Source organism: Marmota marmota, unplaced genomic scaffold (genome assembly GCF_001458135.2).
Source record: "Marmota marmota marmota unplaced genomic scaffold, marMar, whole genome shotgun sequence".
In the NCBI taxonomy this organism is placed as follows: domain Eukaryota; kingdom Metazoa; phylum Chordata; class Mammalia; order Rodentia; family Sciuridae; genus Marmota; species Marmota marmota.
Window position 1 is genome coordinate 4,384,457 of NW_026000080.1, and position 25,316 is coordinate 4,409,772.

Here is a 25,316-nt window from a genome sequence, read left to right on the forward strand (position 1 = left end):
GGGAGGGGAAGGGGAGGGGAGGGGGAGAGAGGGGCAGGGGGAGGGATTAGAGCAGCATATCCGAATGCTCCAAATTTCTCTCCAAATTCTGAAAGTGATTATCAAGTGTTTTGTCTCATTGTCAATGGTACCTGGGACAAAGTACAAAAACCTGCTTTCACTTTAAAGGAGATAACAAGTCTCTACTCATGGACATCCAGAAACTTCAAAAAATTGGTAAGATCATGAATTTTTTTCCACATTTTTTTATTGGTGTATTATAGTTGTGTCTAATGGTGGGATTTGTTGTTACACATCCACACACGTATGCCGCAGTCTGGCTGGGCACGATTCCTCTAGGATTGAGGGCCCCTTCGGCTGTGGCTCTCAACACATGTACACAATATAACAATGTAATCTGGCCAATACCATTCTCCAGTATTTGTCCTTTCCCTGGTCTCCTCCCTCTCCCTGGTCCCTCTATTCTCTCCTTTACTGATCTTCTTTCAATTTTCATGAGATTCTGCCCCCCCCCCCTTTCTTTTCCTTTTTCCTCTCTAACTTCCACAGATTAAAGAAAACATAGAACCCTTGACCTTCTGATTTTGGCTTATTTAACTTAACATAATGGTCTTATGTTCTCCATTTTCCTGCAAATGATATTATTTTATTTCTTCTTATGGGTGAATAAAACTCCAGTGTGTATATATACCACATTTTCTTTATCTATTCATTCATTGATGGATGATACCTAGGCTGGTTCCATAGTTTGGCTATTGTGAATTATGCTACTATAAACATGAGTATGCATGTATCCCTATAGTATGATGACTTTTAATTCTTTAGGATAAATACCATATGGTGGTTCCATGCCTAATCTTTTGAGGAAACTTCATACTGATTTCCACAGTGGTTGTACTAATTTACAGTTCCACCAACAATGTAAAGTGTTCCTCTTTCTCCATTTCCTCGCCAGCATTTATACTTTTTGTATTTTTGATGGCTGCCATTCCTACTGGAGGGAGATAAAATCATAATGTAATATTGATTTGCATTTTCCCAATTGATAATGACATTGAACATTTTTTCATATATTTGTTGGTCCTTTGTATTTGTTTTTTGGAGAAATGTCTGTTTAACTCACTTGCCCATTTATTTATTGGATTATTTGTTTTGTTGATGTTAAGTTTTTGGAGTTCTTTATATATTCTGAATATTAATCCTCAGAGCCAAAAGAGTAACTAGCAAAGATTTTCCCTTTCTGTAGGTTCTCTATTCACATTCTTTTGCTGTGAAGAAGCTTTTTAGTTTGATGCTATCCCATTTATTAACTCTTGCCAGTATTTCCTGAGTTTTAGGGATCTTATTGAAAAAGTTGTTCCTATGCTTATATGCTGGAATGTTGACCCTATATTTTCTTCTAGAAGTTGCAGAGTTTCTTTTATAATTCCTAGGTCTTTGATCTATTTTCAATTGATTTTTGCGCCAAGTGAGAGATAAGGGTCTGGTCTCATTCTTCCACATATGGATAACCAGTTCTCCCGGTACCATTTGTTTAAAAAGCTGTCTTTTCTCCAATGTATGATTTTGGCATCTTTGTCAAGGACTGTAGATGTGTGGTATGTTTGTGTCTTCTATCCTATACCATTGCTCTCTGTATCTGTTTTATGCCAGTGCCATTTAGTTTTTGTTACTATAGCTCTGTAGTATAATATGAGGTCAAGTATTGTGATGCCTTCAGCATTACCTTTTTAGGTTATAATTGCTTTGGTTATTCTGGGTCTTTTATTCTTCCAAATGAATTTTAGGACTTTTTTTTTTCCTAGGTCTGTGAGGGATGTCATTGATATCTTGATGGGGATTGTACTGAATCTGTATATTACTTTTGGTAATATAGCCATGAATATATTCTGCCTATCCATGAACATGGGAGGTCTTTCCATCTTGTGTATTCTTCAGTTTCATTTTCAATGTTCAGTAGTTTTCATTGTAGAGATCTTTACCTCCTTGGTTAGGTTAATTTCTAGGTTTTTTTGTTGTTGTTGTTTTTGTTGTTTGTGTATGTATGTGTGTTGAGGCTATTGTGAATGGGATTGTTTTCCTGATTTCTGTGTCAGCAGACTCATTATTGGTATATAGGAAAGCTACTGATTTTTGTATGTCAATTTTGTAACATGCTACTTTGCTGAATGTGTTTACTAGCTCTAGCAGTCTTTTGGTGGCGCCTTTGGGATCTTCTAAGTATAGGATCATATCATTTCCAAATAGTAATAATATGAGTTCTTCCTTTCCTATTTTTATCCCTTTTATTTCCTTCTCTTGTATAATTGTTCTGGTTAGAATTTCTAGTACTATATTAAATAGGAGTGGTGAAAATGAACTTGTTCCAGGTTTTAAAGCAAATACTTTCAGTTTTTTTCCTATTCACTATGATGTTGGCTTTGGGTTTTTCATATATAGCCTTTATGATATTGAGACAAGTTTCTTCTATCCCTAGTTTCTTCAGTGTTTTTATTATGAAGTGGTGTTGAATTTTGTCAAAAGCTTTCTCTGCATCTATGAGATAACTAAATGATTTTTGTCCTTAATTCTATTTATGTGATGAATTACACTTACTGATTTGTGTATGTATGTTCAACCATCTTTGTATTCCTAGGATAGAATTAACTTAGTTATGATGTACAATCTTCTTAATAAAGTGCTTAATTCATTTAAGGTCATAAGGGAATAGTTTTCTTTCCTTTATGTGTCCTTACCTGATTTTGTTATCAGTGTGATACTTGCTTCATAGAATGAATTTGAAAGTGTTTCATCCCTTTCTATTTCAAGGAATAATTTGAGAAGCATTGTCTTCTTTAAAGTTCTGGTAGACTTCAGCTGAGAATCCATCTAGTCCTGGGTTTTTCTTTTTTGGAAGATAGTGCTTCTATTTCATTGCTAGTTATTGATATGTTTAGATTTTTTCTATTTCCTCTTGATTCAATTTTGGTAGGTCATATGTGTTTAAAAATGTATCCATTTCATCTAGGTTTTCCAATTTACTGGAGTATAAGTTTTCAAAATAGTCCATAATGATCCTCTGGATTTCTGTGATGTCTGTGACGATTTCTCAATCAATGCTGGCTATGATCTTACAGGCTTGACAACAACAAGCTGCAGCATGACCTCCTCAAATGGTTCCTGCCTTAGCTCTCCACTGGCTAGTTGAGAAATATAGAGCACTTTTCAAACACCAGTTTGTTGTGCAGTCTGGATCAGCTAAATTTAGGCTGCTTTTCTGATCTATAGGTTTCTGTGCCAATTTTTTCTGTTACGTTTTTCTCAGTGTGTTATCTTTTCATTCTGTGGTAAACTAGCACCACCACCGCTGCTGCTGCCATTGCCACTGCAGCAACTGGCTTGGCTCCAGTGTAGTCATTCTTTTTTTTTTTTTTTTTGTTGTTGTTCAATGCACCTGAATTTATCAGTCTCTAAGAAACTCTTGACTGTTTGGTATTGAATTTTGGTGAAATCCCTCTCTCACTCACCTCTCTGAGAATTCTCCCATTGCTTGAATCCTGAGCACAGAGCAACTGGAAATGTAACCTTCCTCTAATCTGCTATCTTTTGTCCTTCAAGCTCCTGAATTTTCTAGAGGCTTATATCCACCCTCTAATAAACATTGTCTCACCTAAGATATATAGAGTATTTTTTGTTACTTCCTGTTTACCAGGTCCAAAGGGGATCAATCCCTTATGAACTAGATTAACAGACAGCCTTAGGCAAAATAATGAAGGTCTACTTCTGTTTTTACTTGTTGAAAGAAAATTACTTTTGGTTTTCTCTCTTAATTGGGATGGAGAAGAAAGCATCTTCCAGATCCAGAGTGGCATAACAGGAACATGAGGCTGTGATAATTTGTTATAGTAAAGAGTAGTAGCTACAACTTCACCTTCTGATGGCTAAGACCCATCAATCATCTACACATAGTAATGAGGTGAGCTGAACGTGGCTATGGTAAGAATTACCCTCTCTACTATTTTCAAGTTTTCTTTTTTGGGGGGGTGGTGGGTAATGGGGATTGAACTCAAGGGCAGTCAACCACTGAGCCACATCCCCAGCCCTATTTTGTATTTTATTTAGAGACAGGGTCTCACTGAGTTGCTTAGCACCTTACTTTTGCTGAGGTTGGCTTTGAACTTGAAATCCTCCTACCTAGCCTCCCAAACCACTGGGATTATAAGTGTGTGCCACCACACTTGGTTATTTTCAGGTTTTGATTATGGCACAAGACTCTACAGTTCCTCTGGAAGTCTGATAGTGCTTCGTTATTTTGGTAAGGAAAAGGCAGTTCCATCACATTTTACTTGGCCCTGTCTTGTCTTAAGTTCCTCATTGCCCATGCTACAAATGTCAGAGAGGCATTATGGGGATTCTGTCAGTTGCTAACTCCTTTTAAAGTATGCATTTGGAATCCAGGAAACAACTATAAGGATTTGCAAACCCTTTTGGCACACCATAAGGTAGATTTAGCCAAAACTTTCTTTATTATCTGACCCCTTTATGCATCCATGCTATTGGTGGAACACAAAGGTATTCAGGTCCCAGAGATTTTAGTCAAGTTAAAACCATTGTTCACTAATCCAAAAAGTATGGGTACTTAATTTTCTCCAATGAAGTTCCCTAGTAACAGCCTCTAATCTCTTTAAGTCAGATAAAAGAGAAAATTTATAGTCCGTTTTTACTTGTGGCTGGGCAATAGGGTCTCTCCTGAAGAATACCTGGCCTCTCTTTCACTCAAGGGGCTTTAGGTATGTAAACTAGATGAAGAATGGTAAATCAATAAGGGGATATGGTTATTCCAGGTAGATCTCCATTTGCTAAAACAAAATAAGTTTTGATTACACAGATAAAGAACTTACTGATGCACTTGCCCATTGAATTCTGAGGAACACCATGATCAATTAGTATTAAGGATACCTTGAATCTTTATTGTTAAGGATTTCTCAAACATCCTTATAATCATTCTGGTACAGCTTTTTATTGTAAAGTAAAATGGTATAAATTAGCCACTCAAATCCTGTGATCTCTAAGGAAACCAAGGAATACATTCCTGTCTTCATTTCAGTCCACATAAAACTGTCATTATAGGGTTTTGTTAAGAATGCTGGGCTTGCCATTCCAATATATTCCTTACCATTTGATTAAATGGATGAAGGGGTCTATGAAAACCAGTTGCTATCTCCTGACATCTTTGCATTTCTTGCTCTCATTTTTCCAAGAAATTTCTAGCATTCTAAATTTATTTAGCATAGTTATCATATAGTCCAGGTTCTTGTCAACCTATTTGTCAATTTAGCAAAATATTTTTTACCACTCACAACTGCTTAAGCTAGCACATTAAATTCAGAATCTCTGATGAGTATACCCATACTTTTAAAATTGCATCAATCAATAGTTATAGTCCTTCATTTCTGGTCTTAATCTATTCCCAGTAATATTCTAAATTTCTACTAGCACAAATTAGCAAAATTTTGTAATTATTTTGTAATAACAAGTTTGAGATTCTCATTTTCAAGAGTTTGTTTCTCATATTTCACTTTCTATATCAAATACTGAATCAGTTCAGCACAAGTTTAAACAGGAAGGAATTTTATAAAGGAAATTAAGTGCAACAGAAAGACTGAAGGAGCAGGTTCTAGGTTTGCTCCCCTGGAATGACTTTTCCATTACTGAAATTACTATCTTTGAGGCCATCACTAGAACTAGGCAGAAAGCAAGAAGCCAATTCATATGGAAGTCTTATGCTATATGATAACAAAAAACTACTATAAAGCCTCTGTAATGAAGGTGGTATAGTACTGGTGTAAGACAGAAAAAAAGATCACTGAACAGAAAAGGAGACCAGAAATTGTCTAAGACCTTATTTATGGTCAGTTGCTTTTTGAGTAACACAAAAGGAAAAATAAAATATCAACAAATCACGGAGAAGAACTGGATATCTGAGGAAAAATTGAACTTCAACTCCAACTTCATTCTGTACATTGAGATGTCGTGGTTTTCTTCAAATTTCTCCTATTTTTGCAAGGACAAATTATCACAGGTTGCAAAAGAAAGGAGGTATTGATGGTTTGAAGAGAAGTACGATATATGATTACACTGACTCTGAACCATGCACAGCCAGAGGAATGAGAAGTTGTGCTCCATTTATGTACTATGTGTCAAAATACATTCTACTGTAAAATTAATTAATTTAAAGAAATTTTAAAAAGAAGATATGGCAGAGTTGTTTAGAAGAGTAGCAATGGATCAGGAATACATAGTGTATGGCAGAATTAAAGACTCATTTGAGGTTTGTTGTTTTGTAAACTAGTGTTGGAGTTTTGCTGAATGAGTAGGAAAGACTTGTAACCATGGAAAAGTTAATGTAATCTGTAATTTAGTTTGTTGATCTGAAAGGTAGATAATAGAACCTTCTTAAAAAGTTGTTCAATTAAATGGACTAACATATGAAAAGCATTTAGAACAGTGGTTAGCTCAATAAATGTTATATAATTAGTTGTTGCTAGATTGTTATTATTATTTAGAGTTGTTATAAAAAGATGAATTCTAGAGCCAGCCTAGACCCTGACACCTCTAATCCCCTTTCCAATATTTACTAGCTGTACCTATGATTTGAGCAAGCCACTGAATCTCTCTGTGCCTCAGTTTCCTCATCTGTAAAATGGAGATGATAATCATGACCTGGCTCATAGGGTGTTTTGGGGGATTAAATGAATCAAAATGTGTAAAACACTTAGTGACAGTTAGTTGGGACTCATTGTTAGCTATTATTAAAACTAGTATTTTTAGCAGCTAAATTAATCCTACAAATATTTTCAAAATTCTCCCGTTTCTCCATTTCTAGAGAATGAGCTGGTGATGTGGAACAGCGTTTGCTAACTCCTTTAAACTATTACTATTCAAATTAGATAACATATCCAAGGCCATAGAGCTAGTAACTGGTACTAACCACCTACTACTGTACTTCCTAGAAACACACTAGAGAAATCTGTTCTAAAGAGATGAATTAATCAAAGACAGGTATCAACATATTAAATTACAATTTAGCTACTGAAGTTGCCAGTTAGGTAAAGGTCAGTGTACCTTAAAAGTAGTAATAACATTTGAGATGAAAATCCAAAAAGTCTTTGGTGGATAACCTAATTTATCCTCTCTCTCATTCAGGCATAAAAGCAAAAGCAAAAGCTGGACTACCAGTGACAGTATTGATATTAGAAAAATAGACGTTTTCTGGTATTACAATCAGAAAACTTAAATTTTATCTTAATCTTCAGTATAATTTCAATTTCTATATGTATAAATATTATGATATAATGCTGAAGTTAAATAAAAATTTTAAAATCATACCTGACTGTCCTGTCTTCTACTGTTGGTTGTATCTTCTTCATTTTTCCAAAGAAACTGACTTAAAAGGACAGATTTGAAAGTCATATTAAAATATAATTCCATGAATATTAACTTTCATATTCACATATGAATATTTTACATATTTTATTTGGTGTATATAAATCCAAATATAACATTAAAAATTTTAAATCAGCCTGAAAACTGGGTGGGAGGTGTGCTTCTGTAGTCCCAGTTATTTGGGAGGTTGAGGTAGGAGGATCACTTAAGCCCAGGAGTTTAGTACCAGCCGGGGAAACATATTTAAATTTCATCACTTTAAAACAACAAAGCCTGGAGTTATTATCATATTTTCTCTCAAACTCTTAATGATTAACATAAACTACATTTAGTATGAGTTAATAAAATCATATTTCATTATACCATAGCTAAATTCAAATCATAGTCCAATGTCTCTGACAAAGTAAAGTAACTGGAAATTTTAGAAATATATTTTTATAGTTTGTGAATAAAACCCTCATCAAAATTTCAAAAGACTATAAGCAAAACTGTTATCTAAGTACTCTAATTTTTAATGAAATGATGGCAATGTAAAACTCAAATATACTGATTAGTTTATCTGTAGCCAAGAATTTAAGAGAGGTAGAAGAATTAGTCCTAAACAAAGACAAAACAAAGAGAAATTTTTCTGTCATCAATTGTCCCTGATGACAAAAAGACCACAATATCAATAAACTTAATAAATCATCCCTCATTATATTGGAGAGGAACTTTCATATATAACAATAAATATGAGAATCAAGGTAATTATAATTAAAGATCAATAATTTCAATCATATCTTTGTTCCAATTAAAAGTTTTTATATCAGTAGTCTGGACATCACATTCTTTTTCTTATAGTTTAGATTATAACATGTGAAATCAGCATCTGTACTAATCACCTTTTTTTGTTGGTAAAATAATCATTTGAATTTTCCAATGATCCTGGTAACTCAGAATTTCCAATGTGATATTTTACAATCTGGCTTTCTTTTGGAGTGGCTATTTCCTCAGCTGATGTTGATGTGTATGCATGATAAAAAAAAGTTCAGAATATTCAGAAAATACTAAAATAAAATTTTCTATGTATACATTACAATCATGTCCTATATTTCATATTCCTCATGAACTTTACTATATAGATAAAAGGTAACAATTTACAAAGTGTTTTTCATGAAACATGAATTTATGTGAAAAGAAAATTCTTTGGTCAGCTCAGTTTGGGAGACAATGAATTAAACAACACTAAACAGGCACACAACTCCCTTATACACACACACAAGCAACTGTATTGCAGAAGTTTTCTATGAGCAACATGACTCTGAGAGAGGAAGTAAAGTGGGCTCTACCCAAACTTTGTCTTCAAGATACTTTTAACCATTTGTATTTCTAGAGAAATGCAAATTAAAACTACACTGAGATTCCATCTCACTCCAGTCAGAATGGCAATTATCACGAACACAAGTAACAATAAATGATGGTAAGGATGTGAGGGAAAAGATTCACTCATAAATTGCTGGTAGGACTGCAAATTGGTGCAACCACTGTGGAAAGCAACATGGAGATTCCTCAGAAAACTTGGAATGGAACCACCATTTATCCCACTCTTCAGCCTCTACTGAAAGTACTTAAAATAAGCATACTACAGGGATGCAGCCACATCAATGTTTACAGCACCTCAATTCACAATAGCAAAGCTATGGAACCAGCCTTATTGCCCTTCAACAGATGAATGTATAAAGAAAATGTGATATACATATACAATGGGATATTATTCAGCCATAAAGAAGAATGAAATTGTGGCATTTGCCTGTAATTGGATGGAACTGGAGACCATCATGCTAAGTGAAATAAGCCAATCCCAAAAAAAACAAAGGCCAAATGTTCTCTCTAGTATGTGGATGCTAACCCACAACAAGGGAAGGTAGGGAGGGGAAGAATATGAGTTCACTGTATTAGACAAAGGGGAATGAAGGGAAGGAAGAGGGGATGGGAATAGGAATGACAGTAGAATGAACTGGTTATAAGTTTCCTTTGTTCATATGTGAATACATGACCAGTATAACTCCACATTATGTATACCCACAAGAATGGGACCCTAACTGGAATAGGTTGTACTCCACGTATGTATAATAGGTCAAAATACACTCTACTGTCATGTATTTCTTAAAAAAAAAAAAAAAAAGGACACCTTTTACCAAAAGCAACTTTTGAAATAGTCTTCTGAGGAACTCTTTTCCTGGAAAATGTTTGTATAAATAAAGAGCATAAAATATCACATAAATTTTCATTTATAGAATCTCCCTTCATTTCAGTAGCATTTTCCATTTGAGTTGTTTTTAATCATTAACATTAATGAACCACATGATCTATACATTAACATAAGATCCATGAACTTAGCAGCATTCATGTAGATTTCCACCCCCCAGAAATAAATTTTTTAATTTAGAAAAAAATGTCAAATTAATATTTGAGAAGTCATTTTGCAAAGGTTGTCAAACTATTTTGCAACCTGAAGCCCACATTCGTTTAATTCAGTTTGGCCACTATAATTTATTTCCTAGCAGGCATTGCCAAATTATTTAGTCTAATGAAAAGAATTTTTTATAAAAGATTTATTCAATGCTAAATAAATAAAAAATGGATATACCTACCATTCCCTCTCCATGCCCCATCAAAATAAACAATGATACAAAATTCAATAGATATCAAGGTACATTTTGGTAAGAGTATAGGACATGTATCTGTTGATCTTTGTAACAGTAAAAGCATAATGCAGAGAACGCCAATCAAGATTTGAATAAAATTAAAGTAATATATATATATATATATATAATCATACTGCTGAAAATCAAAGTAAAATCTTAAAGACAGCAGAGGAAAAAAGAGAAATGAAAATAAAAATACAGTAGACCTATCATCTGAAATTATGCAAGCCAGAAGATAATATAGAAATATTTTTAAATACCTAAAAAACAGTAAACAAATCTAAAGAAATTATTCAGAATGTGGAGCACAGAAACAAGGAGATATAAAATATCTGATATAATGGCAAGATTATGGTTCAATAGGAAGTTTAGGACTTGATGATGTTTCAAACTTGGCACTTTCTTTAATCTTAGGCACACTAATATTTACTGTTTATTGATGCCAGTGAGATGCTCAGTGAGAATCTTTACCTTCTTCTTTGTCTGGACATGTCATTTAAAGGCTCAAGAAAATGATATCTGGGAAACAAATATCCGAAGTAGAATCCCAGTATTCCTGAACAGAGTATAAGGTCAAGTGGCTACTGAAGTGGGCATTTACTCTCCATAAAGCTTTGAGTGGTATTTTAATTTACACTGTGGTCCTGAATTATGTACTAAGATACTGAGTACAACCACTTTGGAAAACACATGGACTTAAAATAACCTCTTTGTTGTTCCCATTTTAATTGAAATCACCTTCTTCCTGATTCGTGTTAATAAGGTCTTTCAAAGTGTTTTCTAAGAAATTGGGATCCTTTCCAAGTTCTTCCTTTGACAAAGTTGCACTAACTGGTCTATGGATTGTTCCATCAATTTCAGCAATATCACTATTAGTCTGCTGCCCATCTAAAGTAACTGATGATGATGCTGAATAAACATTTCCTAAATGGTCCATTACAGGAAGCAAATATAATTCTGGTTGAAGAGTCTAAAACATATAGGAAAATTTAAAAATTAGTTTATAATTAAAAAACAATTAAAATTAGCATCAATTTAAAATGTCACATTACATACGTATGGAGGAGCAAATGATTTGAGTTTCAGTTCTGGTTCTTGCTTTTCTTTCACCTAGAAACAAATAGATGAGAAAAAAATAAGAGCTTTTGTGAAATTTTCCAATTATTTTTACCTCCACTTTTTTTGTAAAAGGCATATATCTGTATGATATAAGTCAAATTTAAAAACTAATAGCTATGGCTATATTTTAGAAAAATGTAGAATTTAATCCTCATTATACTCATTGCACACCCATTCTATGTCACTTAATAATAATAATTATGGCTATCTTACATGGAGTCACTTTGTGCCGGGCACTGTTTTATGTTATTACATATGTTAGCTCAGTTAATCCTCAACAATTTCATGTGATAGGCACTAACATTACTTATAGTTAACAGAGGAGACTGAAGCAAAAAGAAATTAAGTAACTTGCCCAAGATTTTATAAATAGAAGTTTCCAAGTTAGGATTCAAAACCTGGTAATCACTCCAGAGTCCAATTTTGTAGACTTATTTCCCATATAGTCTACCCCTATAGTTTGCTTTCAATTTATTTATTTTAGCAGATATTGAAGATATACCATATGTCAGGTGTTCTACTTGGTGAGGATACAATGATAAATAAGACAAAGTCACTGCTCTCGTAGACCTCACATTCTACTTGTGAAAGCAGATATTAAATTAAAAAAACAATTTAGGATTGTGATATATGACTCATGAGAATAAAACAGAGTGATATAATAAAGAGTAAGTTGGAGAAAAAAGTTCTAAAAACTGGATGGTCAAGAAAAGTCCTTTTGAAAAGATTATGTATTTGAGCTCGAATGAATTACAAAGAGCAGCCAGCTATCCAAAACTCAGGGAAAGTGATTGCAAGGTAAGTGCAAGGACCGTAAATCAGAGATGTCTGTTATATGTAAGGACCAAAGTAAGATGTTTGGAACTGAAGTATAGAGAACCAAGGAGAAGATGGTAGTAGATGAAATATGAGTTTTTCCTTATCTCTTGCCTGAACCACTGTAAAAGCCTTCTTGCTGGAATCCCTGTCTCTAGTCTCTTGTTACTTCTCAGTGAGACCCAATTATTGTACTGAAAGCTCTCATCATGTCACTCTATTTTTTTTTAAAGCATTCTGTTAGTTGTAGGTAGACACAATGTCTTTATTTTTATTTATTTATTTTTATGTGAGCCACAACCCCAGCCCTCATGTAACTCTATTGCTGAAAAACTCAAGATTTCAGAAAAAAAAATTCAAACTTTTAGTCTGGCATTCAAGATATTCAACAAAGTACTTCATAACTTTTCTCACTGCACACTCAACATAATAGGAATTCTATGTCACTTAATAATAATAATTATGGCTATCTTACATGGAGTCACTTTGTGCCAGGCACTGTTCCCTTTCCCACAGCTAATGTTTAATGAAATGAATCAATTCTTTCTTAGTTGCCTGCTTTCTTACTTCCATGCTCATCTTATTTTCTCTGCTCAGAAAGCCATTCACACACTTTATTTTTACAAGACCAAATATTTCTTTCAAAATCCAAATTTACATATTGCTTCTTCCTCAAATTTCTCTACTCTGCTTTCCTCTGCTGAAAAAAATCTTTTTTTTTCTTTTTTGTGACTATAGATAATATTTTACCTTCACCACTTATTTTACCATTACACTGAACATACTTTAAGGGAAGAATTCATATCCATTTTTTGGCTTTCTAGAAAATAAAATATCAATAAATATTTGTTTAAAATAAAATATTAGAAGGATTTTAGAAGTTGATCTAAGTTACACTTATGTTCCCAGCTTGGGATTCTGTGGTTGATATTTTATAAATTTACATATAATAAAAAAAGAACAAAAAATTATGTTCCCTTTCTTCTCTGAGGAGAACTAATTTAACAATCAGTAAATTAATATTATGGCATACTAAATAGAACCCCAATAACAAAAACATCTTTAAATTTAGCTACTGATCTAAGAATCCTACATTGCAAATTATAATAGTACTTTGGGTGGGAGAGACTTATTATCCATTATCATTCATTACTTAATTTGTTTGATAAAGATTTAAACCTTTGTTAGGCACTGGTTATAAATACAATGGTAAATAAAGTCCCTGCTCACAAAGGACTAAAATCTAATGATAAGAGTTAAATATTAAATAATCACATCAATGAACACTTGGCAATGACATAATATGTTAACTTGAGTGGCATATGAATATACTACATTTTGAAGTTTAAATGTTGACAATCTTGATTAAAGAAATAAACCTTATATATAGACAGGATAAATCAGAAACTTTGATGTCTGATGGCTTGAGAGATTGGAAATTTTAGTTAAAAATGTCCTCCCTTAGAATATCCTGCCATCAGATTACAGAAACTACCAATAGAAGTGTTCAGTAGGTAATAGCTAACACCAAAAAATATATTGGGGCCATTATCATTTTAAAAACAATAAGGCTAGTTGTGACCCAAATAAAAAAGAACCCTGTTTTCGCTACAACACAAGTACTTTTTAAAAACATTGTTTAAAAACAATATATATTATTGATATTATTAGTTAACTTTGTCTTCCTTTTCAAGGAAATTGACACATCCCACCATTTTAGTGCCTGGTAACATGCCAAGGAGATCCATTTTTCATGATCTATGTGCTTAGTGATATTTTATGATTAAGATTACATGTCTTAGAGGATAGGAAAGGTAGCAGAGTACAACAGTTACTAATAGGGCATTATGTAAAAATGTGGATGTGTAACCGATGTGATTCTGCAATCTATATTTGGGGTAAAATTGGGAGTTCATAACCAACTTGAATCTAATGTATGAAATATGATATGTCAAGAGCTTTATAATGTTTTTCAACAACCAATAAAAAAAATAATAATAATAAATAAAGGTATTGTGTCCAACTATAACTAAAAAATAAATAATTTTTTAAAAAAGAAAAAAAAAAAGATTACATGTCTTACAGTATGTTAAGAAGCTGAGTTCACAAGCATTTAAGATACATAATTTGATAATGAATGCTTTTCTTTAATCAGAAGGAAAAAAAATAAGAACTCTTACCACAGCTAAATTATTTCCAATGCATTTCAGGAATAAAAATTTTTCTGCAACAGCATCTTCACCAAGGAACTCACCAAGTCGCAACCTCAGGGCTTGTAAAGTAAGTTGAGGAGATACTCTGAAATGTAATAAAATTGCCTTATATGAGGTAGAAAGAAATAAAGAGTTTGGATATATTAATGGTTTAATAATGTTAGTTATCTCAAACATAAATGTTGATTTAATTATCAGACAGAGCTTACTATATTACATTTCTACATTGCTTAGCACTTTATAATCTTAAGCAAATATTTTTCAAAGTAAATGATTAAGTCTATCTTCTAAAATTATGCAAACAAATACTATTTATAAAAGTCATTTTAATACTGAAAAGGAAAATGATTGTCTATTTTGCTATTCCACTTCCAAATTTTATGACTAAAACAAAATTTCCGTGTAATTTATATGCTTTTACATATATATTAAAGAATGACTTAGGCATAGATATTTATTTTGGAAGTTTAACAGGAGTAGCTAGTGCTTAAAATGTGTTTAATGATCAAATGCTGTCAGATTCTACTACATTTGCCCATTAGGGATCCTTTTCTCAATGTCTAAAATTTAAAGACAATATTATGTCATTGTTCTAAGTACTTGTTTTTTTAAAGATATATTATGGGAAATATTAGAGAATTCATTCAGTGAACAATTGTTTGATCAACAAATATTTATTGTGCACCTATTATGTGTCACATTGTTCTAAAGGATGGGAGAACAGCAATCAACATACAAAAATATATGCCCTCATAGCTTTTATAATCTAGTGATGGGAAAGAAAAATAGCAAAATACATAGTAAAAAACATAATTGATAAGATACTGCTAAGTAAGTAAAGCAGGGAAAAGGAAAAGAGACTGTAGCTGTTATTTAAAATACAATGATCAAAGAATATATACACAAACAAGTCATATTTGGGTACAGAACTGAATGAGATAAGAGGGTAAGGGCAGAAAATGTATTCTAGACAAAAGGAACAGAAAGTACAAGCGTCTTGAGGTAGGGCCATTTCTGATGTGCTCTAGAACAGAAAGGAAACTAATAGGATTGGAAAAGTGATGAGGAAATAAAGAAGAAAGGCACTCAACTAGGTGACGTTAACAATAGGAGGTCAGATCATGTGTCATGTTTCTGTGAATTTGAAAATACACATATAAATATAGATATATATATACATTTAATTATGTTCTTTGTTTATATTTTTATTTTTCGCCATGCTAGAGATTGAACTCAGAGTCTTGCATATGCAAGTCTTTTGCATATATTTTTAAAGAATTCTAAGAAAATAACAGTGGATATATTGCTGTAACCATTATTCACAGCTCTTCATCAGATTTTTAATTTTAGATAATTTATTCCTTAATTCTTACACATTATACACTATTCTCTGGGTGGCATATTATGGTCAAATGACATCTATTCCTACAGCTATGTTTGATTTAACTACTACATAGTACTGTTTGTCAATATTCATTAAATTAGGAATGGGTCCATGACATGGGCAAAATATTTTTCATTTACAACTTTTGAATTTCTAGGAAATATTTTTCTCTGCAGAAAAAAATATTTTTTAGGTATTTTGTTACATGCACAAAATACTTGCCTTATAAATCCAGCAGAAATAAATTTGTTAATAACTTCTATTGAAATAGTATTTAACTTATAGTTCCACGATCCTTCAGGGACATAAAAAACATGAAGTTCCACCAACTGAATGAGAAGAATATCAATTAAAATGTTTTTAAAATTGAAAAAAGCCCAATTGATCTCCTATAGAATTTTAAGTTTAATAAACACAACTGAAATAAACATGGAATAATGTATCCCTCTGAACATACAGACAAAACAAAATAAAACAAAACAAAAACAACCCACAAACAAAATGAAGAACCCCAAAATATTCATTTGGAGTACATTTCTTTCCTTTTTTAAAATTTATATTTAAGTCCCATAGTAGATACCAGTCACAGTGCTAGGAGCTCAAAGCAGACAGATAATATTGTATAATTGGGTCATTATGGGTTTTTAATATGTTTTTTTAAGCTGTAGATGGACATGATACCTTTATTTTATCTATTTATTTTTATGTAATGCTGAGGATCAAATTTAGAGCTTCATACATGCCAGGCAAGCACTCTACCACTGAGCCACAACCCCAGCTGGAATACATTTCCTTTGGAAACACTGTCATAGATGTGGCTTGGCTTCTAGAGTACCTCAATATCCTTGATGAATGGTGTTTTTGTCTGTGGCCTGTAGTAAGAATACTATATGGTAAAGATCAATTTTCTGATCACCAATCTTTATCTCTCCCTGACTTCTCTCTTATCAGTTCCACTAGAGTGACCTTGTACAATCCTTTGCTTTTAGCACCTACAAAAGGGTTCATACTGTGGTTTGTCAGGAACATATTTGCTTCCCAGAGTTCCAGGAAGAATCTATTCTTGATGTAGGGGATGACTGTAAGCTTGTCTGTGCTTGTATAAAACTAATTCTCTGTTAATGTTTTGTTATGGCTCTAATTAGAAATCTTCTGTTTAGAATAGTTAGATGGCTAGAACAGAAACAATTACTGCAGTCTCAATTTTTTTAGTCTAAGGAAGGTTGATACTCACTGCATATTAAACGTGAAAGCCTTGAAATCATTTTACTTTAACTGCAATATTAAATATCTGAGAAAACTTTAAAAGTTTTAATATGACCTATTATTATTAATATTAGTAATTTTTATTAGACATAAAAATGGTCCCTGAACTAAAGGTTTTGCTCAAGTTTTACCAAGTAAATTACTTCTATATTTTTGATATATGAAAAATAAACCAACAATTCAAATGTTTGCATAGATCAGATAATAAAATTTGCCACATTTTGCATTTTGAACTGCAGAGTATGTGAAAGATTATTTCCTAGCTATACTATTAAGTATCGTAAAACCTTAACAAGTTTGAAGTAAATATGATTTTATTTTTATATAAATGTTTTAATATGTCACAGGAGAGAAATATTTCTTGAACTAAACATTTATATATATATATATTTCTAAATAATAATTCAATGAGTTTACTATAACAATAACATTATAGCAATATTATAGTAATTATAACATTATATTATAATAACATTATAGCAATATTATAAGAGTGCTATATTTCTATAACAAGAAAGTAGTTGAAAAATACTGCAAGTTTTAAAAGTTTATATATTTTAAGGTTAAATATTTTATTTATACCAAAACCATAATTTATCATAATTTTATGTTCTGGCTTTCTGGAAGCAACTCATCAATAATATTTTTATTAAAATCATTAACTACTTAAGTAATTAGAAGGCATATATATATGTGTAGGGTACATTTTTTTTAAATTTTAGACTTCAAAGTTGCTATGCATAGTACTGTTAGATTGTGTCTATTTAAAATATCATTATCTTGTTCACCACGAATTTTTTGAAATAAATTTAACTTAAAAAATATTGTATTAAAATATTTATCTTGATTTACTGAATTTTTGATGCCCCCTTAAATTCTGCACCCACAGCAAGTATTTAATTTGCCTTAGACTAGTCCTGGTTCTGTGAGGGATATAGACAAAAATCAATAAATACAAAGCACTAATAGGTTATATACTGTATAAGAGAGGGGTAATTACTAGGAAAAAAGAATAAGAGCAAGGTAAGGAAAATTGACAGGATAAGGGATAGAGAAGCCTTCAGTTTTACAAAGAATATTTATAGTAGATTTCAGGGAAAAGGTGGGAACTGAGTAAAGATTTAAGGGAAAGAATGAATTAGTCAAGGGAAGAAATAGAGTTCCAGGAAGGGCTAAACCAAAGTCTTTAAGATGACCATTATGAGTACCAGTATAAATGAAGAAGAGAGAGTGGGAAAAGAATAGTAGGAGATAAAAGTCAGAGAAAAAAGGAGGTAAGGGGAAGAAATTAAGTAGGGCCTCTGAGCCATTTAAAAGTCTTTACCTTACAAGATAGGAAGCCAATGCAGGGTTTTAATAGAAGCATGGCAAGACCTGACATATTTTATAATTTTTTATGAAAAATTTGATGCATATATTTTATATACATAAGTAAAAATATTATGAATTTTCAAATAATATAAATATGATTTAGATTCAAAAGTTAACATTTTTCTTGTTAATTCTTTTTTTCTCTCTCAATAAAATATTTAAAGTAAATTAGACATATTCATACTTTGGTATCCATCTTCTAAAAGTAAGGACTTCTTTAATACAGTCACAATACCATTTTCACATAAAGAAAATTAACTATTCCTTAATGTAGACTAATACCAAATCTATAATTTCTCCAATTGTCCACAAAATGTTTTTTCAACCTAGAATTCAGTTGAGGATAACATATTGCTTTTAGTTGTTATGTTTTAAAAAATCTCAATTGATTCTTCAAAATATTGAGATTGTTTTTCTTGTTTTTTTTTTTTTTGTGTGTGTGTGTGTGTGGTGCTGATGGTGGAATCCAGAGCTTTGCACATGCTAGGCAAATATAAGATCCCCAGCCATAACCCCAGCCCTGTTACATTAAGTTTTTTAAAGTGATAGAGCCAATTATCTTATAGAATGAATTTACCTCATTGTCTTTAAGGTGGCATTTATTTCTCCAACCCCTTTAACTCCTGTAAATAGTCAATGGTACAGCCTTCTAATGACACAAGTTATCCATCCGAGGCAAGAGTATTTTACAAATGGTGACTTATATTTCATATTGCATTACACCATGAGACACAAATTACTGTAAAGTATTTCTACATTTGATAACAGGTTAAAGCAATAATAGCCAAAATAGATTGTAAGGGGCAAAAAAAAAAAAGGAACTTATTATGAAACTATTAGAGTAACTAAAGTGTAAGAGGATGGTGACACGGACTAATATGCTAGCAGTAGAGGTGAGTAGTCAAATTTTGTGTATATGTAGAGTTTGGGAGAAAAGACTCAAGTAGGAGTCATGTATGCAAGAAGAATCAAGTATGACTCCAAGACATTTGGGCTCAAATCATGAAAGAATAGATTTGCAATCACCTGAGATGGGAATAGCCACAGGTAGTGCAAGTTTCCAGGAGAAGGGAAAGATTCCCTATCAGATATGTTATATTTGAAATGTCTATTGATCATCCAAAGAGAGATGTCAAGTAGTCAGTTGAATATATGTAGACGTGAATCTGGAGTTTGGGAAAGAGGACTGGGATGATGATAAAAATGTATAAATCCTTACCATAAAGTTGGTATTTAAATCTACTAGATTGGATGAGACCACCATGTAATGAGTGCAGAGAGAACAAAGAGCTGAATCCTGAGATAATCCAATTTTAAGAGGTTAGATTTAGTAATGAAGAGGTGACTTTAGCAAGAAAAGTTTTGTGAAAGGTGAAGGATTGATTGGAATTGGTTTAAGAGAGAATGGAGAAAAGGTATTAGGGATTTGAGAAGGTATGAAACACTTGTGTTGAAGAGAAGAGTGAATGAATAAGTGACAAAGGGTATGAATGCCTAAAAGCAAAAGATTCTACTGGTCATGAATTTAAAGTGGGAATGGTCCTTATACTGGTCTATTTTTATCCATTCATGTTTAGTTACTAAGGAATAGGTGCAGAATAGGTAGAGAAATGAATCAACTAGGTTGTTATTTTGCAAAGGAGTAGAATAGAACAAGAGAGGGGCAAGGAGTCAAAGTGTGAGTCAAGAATGACCAAGACTGTATGAAATTCAAGCCTAAGGAGGGCATCATAGTTGGGTAATACTGGAGGAAAAAAGGTGATAGAATCACTTCATTGTAGGTCTCAACTTAGAATACTAGAGAAAGTGAGTTAAAGATGAAATAGTAATATCAGTTAATAGGATACATGAAGTTGGGACTCTGGTGCAATCAATTTCTAATACTTTATATAATTCATTTTTGCTTTATCAACTTTTCAAAAACAATGATAGACATTATTTTCTTACCTCTGATGAGGAAGGCTGACTTGGATTGTGAGACATACTCACCAATGTCTGAACAGCTGGATTTTTTCTTGTCTTTTTCTCTCTCTTCATTTAAGCAGTATTAAATTAATTTTATAATACACTTTTGGCTTATTTAAAATAGCATTCCACGTATTTCTGGTCTCTGATTTGTTCAAAAAGTGAAAAGAAAAATATAAAACCTTTAAAGTAGACTCCAAAAGAAAACTTGGAATATATACAATCTTATTATTCCAATTAAAAAAAAATCACTAATGAACAGACTGGTAATTGCAATGAAATGAGTGTATATTCTATGGATGGTCCTCCAACTTACAACAATGCAAAAGCAATCTGTACCTCAAATTTAGAATCTTGATCTTTTCCTGGGCTAGCAATACATGGTTTCATATTCTCTTGCAATGCTAGGCAGGATCAATAAGCTATAGTTCCCAGTCAGTCACAAGATTATAAAGATAAATAGTTGATACTTGACAATGTACTGTGTTGCTCAGTCACAATATTCAGTAGGTTAAGTGTATTAAGTGTATTCTATTTTCAACTTTTATCAGGATGTAACCCCATCCTAAGTTGAGGATGATTAAGGAAACTAACTGGTAAGTTACGTTGTAATGAACTTTTGGCAAAAACATATTTTACTATTCTAAACAATTCATTTTCTTTGGAGTCAAAAGTTAAGGTTGAATGTGAAAATGCATTCTATTGTCATGTATAACTAGAACAAATTATTAAAAATTTGTCTAATCTTGTATATTAAATGTATTTTACATAACATAGAAATATACTTTTGGAGTGAAAAGATTAAATACAAATGGCTGTATGTAACAATCAGTCCAGATGAAAATACCTGTCTTTTATATATTGAGCATCATTTGTGTATTATTTCCTGTTTTGTCCTCAGAGTATTTATTGCAATTTAAAATAATGAATTATAAAATTTAAAACACATAAATATATAATAAAAATTGAAAAATAAAGTAGCTAAATTATCTTAAAAAGGAATTATCAAAGTGGTTCCATCCTTAAGAATGTACTAATCATACCAACATCACATCTGAAGCTTTTTTTAAGATTCCAAAGTATGGCTTCATTGGCTTATATTAAAATAGTTATGTAAATCTAACAAAACTTAAAACTCCTTTGATTTGGTACTGATTACAGCCCTTTGAAATCCTACTAGATACCTTTTTTTTTTAAATTTTGTCTTCTAGTAATGGGAATTGAACCCAGGTGTTCTAATACTGAGTGACATCCCTACCCCTTTTGTTATTATTTTTAAAATTTATTTATTTTAATCAGGTATAAATGACAGAAGAATGCATTTTGATTCATTGTACACAACTGCAGCACAACTTTTCATTTCTCTGATTGTACATGATGTAGTGGGACACCATATGTGCAACTCTAAAGTTCTTTTGACTAGTTGATTGATTGCTCAAAGAATGCCAAAAGTGAGAGGGATAGTTCTACTGCGCAAAAAGAGAAATCAGAATATAGTTAACCTCAGGTCAGGTGATGGGAGTCCTTATTGACATAATTTTTGATTTTTAAATCATCAAGGGTCAGGTCTATCTGCTCAGGATAAATTCATATTATATCTATGTTCTTAGAGTTTTACATTGTCTAGGTCATAGTTAACCTGTAAACATCTAATGGTAATTTAACTTTATTTAAGTTCTAATTCATTTAAAGGGTAAATAGATTTTAGGTAAATAGATTAAAATGCCCGAGAGCCCTCTAGAGCCTATATACATTTAGGTTCCTTAGCCCTGGTAGGAACAATTGAGGAATTAGTCTATTTTCCATACAGATCCTAGTATAGACAAAATTACACACTTTTCTTGATTTGGGATTTCGCCCAAGATTTATAAGGGCATTTTAGATGAAAGAGGGTTTGATAGAAATTAACAGAATGATATTAGAATTAGAATGTTTGAAAAGGAATTATGGAATGTTTCCTCCACATAGCTCTTCAAGGCCTTTTGAGCAAGTTTAATTTTCATAATCATAAAATAGCAACAGGACATTTTCAGCAAATTTGTTTACCCAACTTAAAAAACAACTTAAGTTTTTAAAAGAATAGAGCATCTTCTTGCCCAGCGTAAAACTTGATTATGCTTCTCTTTTGAATACCTAGCTACAGAGTATCTCCAAGTTTATACTCTAAAAATAGAAAAAGTTTAAGACTGAAAATAATTCAGCTTCAAATATAAAGCAGAATACAGAAAAAAAAGTCTTGTCTTATTCTTCCTGAAGGTCATAGTTAACACAGTGTTAGCGCACAAAAGAAGCATAAGCATGGATTTAAGAGAAGTAGAAAGAATAAATTTCCCTCTGTTTATGAAGGAGTACAGTGTTTTTGAATCTTATATAAGTCCATTGATGAAAAACTTCTCTTTCACTTCTCCATGTACCTTTTGGGAAGTCTTTCAAAAGGATCAACAGAGATAAAATAAGTCTATCATTTTTAAAATTAGAATTATAACTACTTAACTGTCAGCTAATACTATCACAAAATACTTGAGATTATCAACTAATTAAAAAGAAATTTTATTTTGGCTCATAGTTTCAGCCCATGATCACTTAGCCATGTCACTTTGGGCCTCTGGCACAGTATCTCAAGGCAGGATCACATAATGTGAGTATTTATCTCATGGTGGCTGGGAAGTCAGAGAGGAAGGGGTAGAGTCCCAAGAGTCCCAATATCCCTTTCAAGGACATATCCCCAATTATCTAACTTCCTTCCATTAGGTTCACCTCCCCAGTGTTCCACTTTAAGAATAATGCCACAGACCGCTACCAAGCCATTAGCACACAGGCCTTTGCAGGATGCTTAAAAGCACAAGGTGAAGGTAATATAGTAAGGTAAAAAAATAAAAAATAAATTTTAAAAATAAAGGGTATTTAATTGTACTTCATTTACTGAAAATGGGCTTTACTATCCATACAAGCTGAGCCAAAAATACAATGGAGTCTTATGACCACACTATTACTAGGTATCTTAAGCCTTTTTGCTGTTTCTTATAACTAAATTTCCTTATACTTCAATATCAAAAATAATTATTATTCCAATATATGAGCAACTCCATAAAAAGAAATGCATTACTTATATATACAGTGTAAACATCAGGAGACCCAAGTTCTTTTCTTTGCCATAAACCAGCTGTATGGCCATAAGCAAGTCATTCATTCTTTCCCAAACTCAATTTCCTTAGCCACCATGAAAACAGACTAATATAACCTCATTCTTTGAGAAAGGAGTCAGAATTGTGAAATCTACCCTTATCTGGCTTTTAAACTACAAAGTAAGGTGCATGAACCTTAAAAGCATTTTATTTATTCAAATACTGAACTTGGAGCTAGTGAACTAAAGAACTTAGGGTACTAATTAAATAAGGTGAAGATCCCAGGTAAATTTAAACTTACAATGCTCTCCTGACAAAACAAAACATTTCTTGCTGTATGGTGTTGTAAGGAATCTCTCGGTGTCAAATTGCTTCACAACACAGTCTGTTCCAAACAATCTAATATGTAAACTCCTATGTCTGATGGATGGTAAAGACCCTTGAAATATTTTAGATCATTTTGGAAGGTCAAAGAACAATTCTTTGATTTGTAGTTCATGAACTATATTTAATGCTAATCACTTCAAATGCAATGAACTTGAAATGGACTTTTTTTTCTTCTTCTTTCCTATTCCAAATCAAATCCTAATAGATGGGCTGGGGTTGTGGCTCAGTGGTAGAGCCCTTGCCTAGCTTGCCTGTAAAAATAAACAAACAAATAAATAAATGTGTTGTTCCATCTACAACTAAAAAATAAAAAACAAAAACAAAAACAAATAGACTACCTGGTGTTCTGCGACAGCAATCCACTCTGCTTTTCCAATGAAGTAAAAAAAAAAAAAAAGAAACATTTTCTGAGACTTAACCTAAAATACAACATAGGTTTTGCTTATTTCTCAGCACTCTTTCTCACTCTCACAGAAGGGAGTGGGCCACATATTACTTGAAAACCTTTCCAGCACATTTCTTAACTAAGTTTTGAAGTATAGTGTATTATTGAAAAATAGAACTTTCTTTGAGGAAAGTTTTGTGTTTTATCTTACACATCTATTAAGTAATTTAAAATACTAGTAGGGAAAAATAATATTTATTTTTCATATTCTTTACCTATGTAATTTCATTTCATTCTTAGAAGCAACTCCAGAAAACTTTTTTTATTTCATTTCAAAATGAGGAAACAGAGGCTCAGTGAAGCTTAAACGGCTTGCTCAAGGATCCCACAGTAAGTAGCAAAATCAGAATTCAAAAACTGGTTCCTAGCCCCAGTTATTACATCTAAGAATTAAATAAAATGCTAAACTTACGCTATACATTTTTGAGGACGGATATTCTATTTAGTAAATAAATCCGGTTTTGTTGACCCAGAGAAAATTATACATGATATTCCCACTATACAAAAAAATTGAAATGCATTCATGTTGAAATTATTCATGTTTACAGAAAACATCAGTGTTTTCGAAGACGGTTTACTTTAACAGAAATAGAAAACAACTGTTTTAAGCGTCATGACACAATACACGTTTCCACGATGACAGATGCATTGGCCGGGCCTATTTTGTTAAATCCTCCATCTCTCCTAAAAACTCCTTGGGGGTTCAATTTCAAGCATTAAGTAATTAAAACTTAAATATAAAAAAGAGCAAACTTTCCCGAAGCACAAAAACGTTTTATTTTAAAAAGTACAGTAAGAATTCTTCCAACGGGATGGTTTAGCAGAGATAGCTGTAATCTTCGGCCAGCACCCTGGCTCCTTCACAGCCTTTTCTAGAAAACCGATTTGAGAGTTTAAGAGGCGACAAAAATCAAAAAATTCCGAGATCTTCTTTTCTCCAACGCCTATTTCCCCGCCCGCCCGGTCCCGTGGGGGGGTCACAGGGGCTCCGCGCCCCTTTCAGTCTCCGAGTCCGCGGGTGGGAAGCGGGCGGAGGACGCCGTTGGACAAAGGGTCACTTCGGGACACGACTTACGCGGGTGGGCGGGCGACTCGCGCGGGGCAGTCTGGCTC

At 32.5% G+C, this 25,316-nt stretch overlaps 1 protein-coding gene across 7 annotated transcripts in view; it reads right to left on the bottom strand.

Moving 5' to 3' along the window:
- Spata1 (spermatogenesis associated 1) overlaps window positions 1-25,316 on the bottom strand; it is a 47,274-nt gene that overhangs the window by 21,624 nt on the left and 334 nt on the right. The window contains exons 2-10 of one of the 7 annotated variants that reach the window (XM_048815010.1): window positions 24,097-24,122; window positions 23,673-24,009; window positions 20,271-20,391; window positions 15,867-15,973; window positions 14,228-14,345; window positions 11,169-11,222; window positions 10,851-11,082; window positions 8,307-8,418; window positions 7,369-7,426 (exon numbers count right to left, since the gene is read on the bottom strand). In XM_048815010.1, coding sequence (XP_048670967.1) covers window positions 7,369-7,426; window positions 8,307-8,418; window positions 10,851-11,082; window positions 11,169-11,222; window positions 14,228-14,345; window positions 15,867-15,973; window positions 20,271-20,318 — 729 coding nt within the window. In that variant the 5' untranslated portion in view covers window positions 20,319-20,391; window positions 23,673-24,009; window positions 24,097-24,122. Of the gene's footprint in view, window positions 1-7,368; window positions 7,427-8,306; window positions 8,419-10,850; window positions 11,083-11,168; window positions 11,223-14,227; window positions 14,346-15,866; window positions 15,974-20,228; window positions 20,392-23,672; window positions 24,010-24,096; window positions 24,126-25,316 lie in introns of all 7 variants that reach the window. The other 6 variants (XM_048815007.1, XM_048815008.1, XM_048815005.1 and 3 more) reach the window with 6 other exon arrangements.